General features: G+C 45.0%; 1 protein-coding gene across 1 annotated transcript in view; it reads left to right on the top strand.

Annotated features, from left to right (window-relative positions):
- The window catches only part of PHF2 (PHD finger protein 2), a 199663-nt gene extending 191532 nt beyond the window's left edge, over positions 1–8131 (top strand). Inside the window, exons 21-22 of the mRNA XM_027837127.1 lie at positions 624–885; positions 5756–8131. Coding sequence (XP_027692928.1) covers positions 624–885; positions 5756–5844 — 351 coding nt within the window. The 3' untranslated portion in view covers positions 5845–8131. The remainder of the gene's footprint in view (positions 1–623; positions 886–5755) is intronic.
- The last annotated feature ends 219 nt before the right edge of the window (positions 8132–8350 follow it).

The raw sequence follows: 8350 nt of genomic DNA, 5'->3' as shown, positions 1-8350 counted from the left end.
CACACACACACACACACACACACACACACACACACACACACACACACACACATGGGTTTGACTCCTGACTCTGCTACTTGTTATTTATATGAACATGGTCAAGTCTTGTGATGAGAGATTGGCTGGAATGGGTCTATTGATTATTTCCCCCAAAGCTGAAGTCTCCTCTCCCTTTAAAGATGAAATAGCCTAGTGGCTAATGAGAGAGAAATGCTTGGCTTCTTCAAATCTGCGGGGAAAAAAAGAACAGGGTGTCTTCCCACTTTGAATTCACTCATCAATTCAAGCAAGCCATTCCCACTGTTCATTCCCAGCATCATCTCCACAATGTCTAAACTTCAGTTTCAGGGTCATTTTTCAATACTGACATTCTGTGTCCCAAGGCTGGAACCACAATGCATAGGAAGCCTTGATAATTGTCTCATCATTGCCAAGTAGAGTTGTCTCTCCACTGAATCCCAAGGGTCCCATCCTAGTACTGCTGGTCCTATTCCCCATCACCAAGCCACCCTCATCATGGCAACTTTGGCCTTACTATATCACACATCACTGGGGTAGTGGAACTTTTTTTTTTTACCTCGGCCCGGGGAGTGGGTTACAATGACCGTGTGCTTTCTTCAAAGGAGGAGCAAAAAGGCAAGAAGAAGAAAAATACCAAAAAGAAATTGTCACCGAGCAACACTAATAAGGTCTCCCAGGGAAGCAGCTCACCTGAACCCAAGCTGGAGTCCCATAGCAGCAGCCTCACTGACCATGAGTATACAGCAGGAGCCAGCACCTTTGGCGGGGCTCAAGTCACTCGAGGCTCCCAGCCCATGGCACCTGGAGTCTTCCTCACCCAGAGGAGGCCGTCCTCGTCATCCCAGAATAATGCAGCTGCCAAAGGTACGGTCTCTTATGGGCTGCTGCTACCTTGACAAGGGGGTTCTTTCTCTGTAACTCTACACAGGGAACAGAGTAGATTTCCTAGAGACGATGGGGAGCTTGGTACCACAGTCTGTGCCCTCCTTAGGGCAGGCCATTTCCCTTGTGACTTCCTCCCTTTTTTTTCTGTACTAGAGAGCAAGTCAGTTTCCTTAGGTGGTTCTTAGGGTTCTTGCCTGAAATACGCTTCTGCTCCAGCAGCTGAGCTTTCTCTAGATAGCTGCCACAATTAGGGCTGTAGACAGTAGATGAAGGAGCAGCTTGACCAGGCTTCTCCTGAGGTTTTGATTGTCTTCAGCAAAGGCATCATTCTGGCTTCCGATCTTGAAGTGGGCCAAAGGGCAAGTACCCCTGGGGCAAGAGAAGCAGGAGGAGGAGAGAACTGAGTCAGGATCCATCAGGCTTTGTCTCATCAGCTTCGGGAGCCCATGGTGTGGTTTCTACCTCAAGGGAAGAGCTTCCAGCTCACCATTTCTGGTTCTTAACTTAGCATCCTGCTTGGGACCTTTTCTTTCCCCTGCCATGTTCCCCATTTAGGAGTTGATATTTATATTTGTTTACTATTGAAAGATTTCATATTGTCAAGGATTTTATACTTGACCTGGAGTAGGAATTTCAATGTTAGTTCAGTCATACAATAAATTCATTCATTTTTAAATACCTAACAATGCAAGATACTGTTCGAGATGCTAGAAGGAGGTATATGGGAATGATGGTATCCTTGCCCTTGAGGAATTGATATTCTAGCTGGGGAAGAGATAAGATAAGTAAACAACTAAGACTGGTAGGGTAGGAGAGTGCTTCCAGCTGGGGGAATCTGGAAAGTCTTCTAATTGCTAAATTACATGGTCCTTTAAGGTTTGCAAAGTACTTTGCATATGTTATCTTACTGGTCGTCCAAACAACTCTGTGAGGTGGGTTCCATTTTACAGATGAGGAAACTGAGGCTGAGAACAGTTACGTGACTTTGTCCAGGGTTAGAGGTGGGATTCTATTAAACTCCATGAGGGCAGAGACCAAGTCTCATCCAAAAATATCTCGTTGGTGCTGAGCAAAATATTCTGCATACAGTAGGTGTGTAATGAATGCTTGTTGAGTTGATTTGGGAACTTTTTTATTTGTAGCCCAAATCATAGTACTTAGACCTTAGACTTTTTAAACACCATGCATCGAAGTGGCAGAAAGTGCAGTGACTCAGGCTTCTGACCAGCTGTCCTTGTCCTCCAGCCATTTTATGCTGGTTTTCACCCAGGACCTTTGTAAGGGTAAAACTTCAATTTTGAGAATAGACATTAGGAAAGGTGAGAGAACGAGGTGGCAGAATGGGGAAAGTGGAGGAGAGGAGAGGAGGAGGCTTAGAGAAGGCTCTGCTAATTTCTGATGCTTTTGGGAGAAGGAGGCAAATGATAAGAAAGTAGCTCAGAAGAGGGATTTGATTTTAAAAAATACCCCTGCCCTTGGCTTCCAGGACATTTGGGGTTCAGTTCACATCTGTCCCAAGCTCCTTCACCTTCTCATTTCCTTACCTCTAGAGTGAGGGTATGGGACCAGATGACATGGAAGGCTGCTTTCAGCCCTAACATTCAGTGGCTTTATGTTTAAAAAAAAAAAAGTTGTATTGATACCTTTTGCTTTTATATCAATCATTTTTGGACATACACCATCCCAAAAACTTCTTGATAAATAAACCTTTCCTGACTGCAAAAAAAAAAAAATTAAGCTAAAACAACCAATACAGTGACCCAGAGCCTAGCACAATGCCCAGCACATAGTAGGTACTTAATTTGAGTGACTATCTCTGAGAAAATATGTGACATTCTGCCCCCACACTCCTTACCTTGCTGCCTTGGCTTTATGTTTTCCCTCTAGATCTGAACAAGGCTCACTGAAGCCTCTGAGAACCTACAGTATCCTCAGCTGTTCTCCACCCCTACACCCACCCCCAATATAGGGGGTGCAATGTCAGGAAAACAGAATAGGCAAACACATTTTAGCCCAAAGGGTTTGCCCATTAGCCAGCCCTGAGTTCCATCATTGTATGTGTGAGCATGTATTGTTTACTGCATGTTAGGCACTGTGGCTTTGATCACCAAGCATTCAAGTGATCTGAGGTGATCATTTCCCTCCTTTTGGCAATCTGTAAAATTGAGGGGGTTGGACTGGATGCCTTCTCAAGTTCCTGCCAGCGCTGAATCTTTGCGCCTACATTCTTCAGGGCAGTGGAGGAATACCTCCACGGTAAATGTACTTTAATGATGATCATGAGAACAGACAGTACTCTGTGTTGGCCTATTTCTAAACAAGCCTGGATCCACTTAAAAATGGTGGTGGGGGGGAGGTGTACAGGACCCAAGGGACATTTAGACTAGAGGACCTGGGTGCAGAGGGAGTCTCTGGACTTAACTGCTAGGTGGGGTGCTGCCTGCTGCCTGAAAAGTCAGGAAAGGCCATGGGTGCCCTCTCACTCTTCAGCCGGTGGGATTGTTTACTATCAGTTGACTTGGCAAACCACAGCATAAACAAACAGCACCTGCAGCTTTCTCTGAGAGTACTTGTCAGCTGCTGCCTTTTTTACTTGGTTTGTTGGGAGGAGAGAAAGGGGGAGCACAGGGAGGGGACCCAGAGAGCAAAGGGGATTATTTCCTTTGTTGTTTTTTTCAGATGCCCCGGGTGGGTAAGTTGTCTTAGATGGACTGCCGCCCTGGCCAGCGGTGCCTAAGGCTAAACTCACCCGGTGCCACTGGGCCATCGCTCTTTATGGAAGTCCCCCTGTTGAGGCAGGCAACAGGAGACATATAAAGTTAGGGAGTGTACCCAGAGGTGAAGGTATACTAGGGAGACAGCCCATCACAGACACCACTGGGCCCAGCCTGTCAGAAAGTCCTCACGGATTGATATTAAGGATGGAGTATTCATCTGTAGGAGAAATCCGCAAGCCCAGATGGAGCATAGCTCATGGTCCAGAATGTGGCTACCTTGGATTCAACTGGGAAGGTCTAGATGTTGAACTGGCAACTTAACCAGGTGGGGTTGAATCTCAGATTGCAGTATGCTGGTAAATGTTTAACAACTTACTCCCCATTTAAAAAAAATGTGTACAACACCCTTTTAAGTTTAATTGCATTATTAAGATAACCTGGGTGGTGTAACGAATAGAACACCAGGCCTGGGGTCAGGAAAATCTGAGTTTAGACACTTCCTAAGTCACTTACCCTCTATTTGCCTCAGTTCCTCATCTGTGTAATAGGGACACTCGGGAGAAGGGAATGGCAAACCCCTCTGGTATCATTGTCAAGACAGTGGATTGGGGCATGACTGAAAGTATAACAGCTACTATCACTTTCTGAAGTCTAGGCAGTCCACAGACAATCAGCCAAGCCCTGACTTGTGGCTGTTGCTGATTTCTGAGCAGCCAGATGTTCTCGGCTCCAGGTGCTTGCTGAGTCTGGGACAATGGCGGCACAGAAGGGCGAGGGTGAGGGGGGCTCAGAGATCATCTGGTCCCACCCTCTCCTCTTACCCATCAGGATAAAGGCCCTGAAGTGAAGTGATTTGCCCCAGGCAGTGTCAGACTTGGCCCGAGGCAGTAATGTAGTGTTTAGTGCACTGGATTTGGAGTCCAGAAGGACTGCATGTGAATCCCACTTTAGGGGGATTCTGTGGCCCCAGGCAAGTCTCTTACTGTCTTTGGCCTTCAGTTTGCTCATCTATAAAATTAGAGCTTTGGATTTGACCTCTTGTCTCTAACAACTCTAAACCTGTGATCCTGTATGTCTCCAATCATTCAATCAATCGGCAAACAGTCAAAAGGGGGGCTGGATTTGGAGTCAGAGTTTGGGTTTCCATTTATGATCACTATGATACTGAGCAAGCCTCTGGAGTTCTCTGGGTCACAGTTTTCTCATTTTTAAATGTAGGTCTATGAACCCATATTCCTTTTTAGCCTTTCCAGCCTGAGGGGGATCTCTTCATCTTTTAATTAATTAATTAATTAATTTATTTGGGTAGCCATTGGGGTTAAGTGACTTGCCCAGGGTCACACAGCTAGTAAGTGTTATGTGTCTGAGGCCAGATTTGAACTCAGGTCCCCCTGAATCCAGGGCTGGTACTCTATCCACTGCACTACCTAGATGCCCTATGGGATCTCATCATCTTTATCAAGTCTCCTGTGGTACCCTTGACCCTGGCCCTGGGAGCACTTGTAGTTGCCCAGCTCTGGGTCTCCTGTAGCCCTGACATATCTCCCCCAAGCCTCTTCTAACCCCTCTTCTTCCTACATGGTGATCTCTTTGGCTGCTGTTGCCCATTGCTGGCTAATACAGTATAATGAACTCTTGATCATTGCTGGGGTATCAACTATCACCTTGGGCCCTTATCCTGGCAGATCTTGCTTTCGAGCTCTTGTAGACATTATCTCCTACTTTGCTTAATTGAAGTCCTTATTTAACACCGACACTATCTCTGTTTACTCTCATTCTAGCCTGTCTATAGTGTTGTGAAATTCCTGAACTGCAGAAGGCTGTACCCAAATTCAGTGACAAAAGCCCATTCCAAAGCTAAATTCAAATCCAAAGCTGGGCATCAGTGCCTCTGGACAATGGAGAGTGGGCTGTAAGTGCATTTGAACATCCAGAGTGCCTCTGTCCAGGGTTCCCATGAAGCAACAGGCAGGCCTGGCCCTATGTGGACAAGCGGAATTTCATCTCTAACCTCCCTCTTGGAAGGTGGAGGCTTTTTCAGGAGAGCCTTCCAGACAGCAACTTGGTTGGCTCCGTGGTCCTGAAGCGTGGGAGAGGCTGACAGTCTTTATTGCATCTTTTTCTTTTCCCAGGAAAACGCACGAAAAAAGGCATGGCGACAGCCAAACAGAGGCTGGGGAAGATTTTGAAAATACACCGGAATGGAAAGCTCCTCCTTTAATACTGGAGAAGCCAGGACTTTTCTCCCCAGCCCAGGACTTCTTCCTGAGCCAACACTAAATCTTCAACTCTTGGAGGACTGCCGTAGTATTGCGCTTCATCCTAGGGAGGACCCCAGTTAACTTTTTGTCACCACTCAAAATAGTTGTTTTTAACTTTCAGCAGTCAGAGTGTACAGAGCACTGCTATAAATATTTTTTAATATAGACGTCCGTTCTCAAGTTGCTGAGAGTGACCATTTCGCAAAAAGTTAACCCAAGATTTTGAGGACCATTCCAGTCTTAGGAGAGGATCCCTTGAACTTGCTCCCAGTTGCAAGGTTGTTTCTCTTGAAGAGATGCTCATCAGTCTGGAGCACACTCCCTTTGAAAAAGGAAGTGTGGACCAACGCCATTGGCATCTGGGTACGGGAGCATGAAAAGAGGTTGGAGTTGGTAAAATTCTGGTGCTTGCCAGAGGTTAACAAAAGAAAAAAACACACACACACACAACCAGAAAAAGAGAGGGGACGCTCCGTTCTTTTTTTTTCTCCCCAAATCATTTTCAGACAAATGCCGAAAGCACTCAACTTGATTTCTGAGTTAAGTTCTTTTCTTCCCTGTTAGGAGGTTTGACTACAGGGGGGAGCGAAGGGTATTAACTGCACAGGAGCACTTGGAATTAGGAGACCACCTTGGAGTCCAGAGCAATGTCTGTTTATGCACAGGCATGCGGACAGGGTTGGGGTCTGTGGGGAGGCCCTTGGTGTGCTGGTGGTACTCAGCCCAGCTGTAGCTTCGGGGTGGAGACTGGGCTGGGCAAGTGGTGAGGGGGTTATGTGGGTACAGGGGTGGGGATCCCTGAGGAGCATAGGTTCTTAGCTAAGGTTTGGAGTTCTCCTGAGCTTGGAAGACAAGCTCCCTAGAAACTGAGGCCATGCAAGGTACAAGGACAAGCTGGGGAGGAACCCTCAGGTGAGCCCCACCCGGCTCGATAGGTGTGGCTGGCTCCCGAGAGATGGCCCCTCCAGCCACACCTCCTCACTGGCCACTCCTCCCCGCAGCAGAGGTTGTCCATTGATCACCTCAAAGCACTTACTGTACCAGTGGGCTTCAGCTCTGGGAAGTCTGAGGAGGGGCTGCACGTGCAGGCCAGCGAGGGTCTGGTGGCCAGACCTGGTCCAGTTGGGTCGGGTCGGTCCGGTCCGGTCCGACCCGACGTTGGGCTGATTGACAATTTGACTGGATACTTTTGTCTTTTTAACTCTTAGCGTTTGGTGTAGAGTGCTTTTAATCTTCCATTAAGCGGCTTGTCTGCACATAAACACTGAGGGGGGTGGGGTGGAATTTGTTTCTCAGGCAATCCCGTCTTTTAATTTTAGATGTGTTTTCCTAAGGCATATTTTTCATAGAATGTAGCTTGTAAATAGCTTTTTAAAATAACTTCTTTTTATAAGAGTAAAAGTATCTTTAGAAATTCCTTTCTATAGAATACTTCATTAACATTTATACAAGTCTTTTGCCCAGTATGATAAACTGTTGTATTTTCGTTTGATTCTTTAAAAAAAATTTTCTTTTTTTTCTTTTTTTTGTTTTGTTTTTCATTTTTGTTTTGTTTTTGTTTTTTTTACTTTGGGAATTAGGTATTGCCTGAAAAACAAGTCACGTTGGTGCAGTCTTATACAGAATCAAATAGTACAAAAAGAAATCTATTTAAGACACATTTTGAAGATGATTCTTCAACTTTAATACCAGCTCTTTGTTTTCATTCTTGTATGATGAGGGGAGGGGGGATACAGTTATTTTACTAGCACCTTGTGAAGTGTTTCTGTGTTTTGTGATGATGTAATTTATTAATGTTTGTAGCTTTTTATATTTGTATATTTCTTATGAGCTTTGTTTATATACCCATTACCTGGATGAAATGTCCATGAGAAAACAGCTACAGGAAACAACTGAGGCCTTATTAACTAACCCACATCCTGTTCGAGTGGGACATGGGCTAGGACAACGGGGAGGATAGCAGAGTTAGTCTAATGGGGCCCCAGACTTAATCAAAACAGGTGTTTTTAAAGCTTCCTTTGACACTGTTCTTGTCCAGCGTTTATATTAATCTAATCCAGGCATCAAGCTATTTTTTTTTAATTATTTTTTTTCTGCAACATGTACATTTCTAACAAAGTTTATTGTGGCTATTACAGTGTTTTATTTACTGATTCATATCAAATGCTCTTGTATCAAGTCCATGGAATCTAAGTAAACTTAGATCAAAGTTTAAAAAAGTAAAATATTTCAGGTTTTGTACAGAACGGTGTTTCTGCAGTTTTCTGCCTCATTGATCTGATGGTTACTGAAGTAGCAGTAGCAGGAATGGTTGTGGTATTTGTACTAATAGCAATTGTAACTGACATTTGCCCCTGTACTTGAAAGGTTGAAAAAGTGTTTTTTCACCCATAACCTCCTATAGTAAACATATGTGGGCTCACTCCAACCTTAACAGTTGCACCCATCCTCTATTTAACAGAGAGC

This window comes from Vombatus ursinus, unplaced genomic scaffold (assembly GCF_900497805.2).
Source record: "Vombatus ursinus unplaced genomic scaffold, bare-nosed wombat genome assembly UNPS02014820.1, whole genome shotgun sequence".
Taxonomy (NCBI): domain Eukaryota; kingdom Metazoa; phylum Chordata; class Mammalia; order Diprotodontia; family Vombatidae; genus Vombatus; species Vombatus ursinus.
This window is presented reverse-complemented; position numbering and strand designations above follow the sequence as displayed.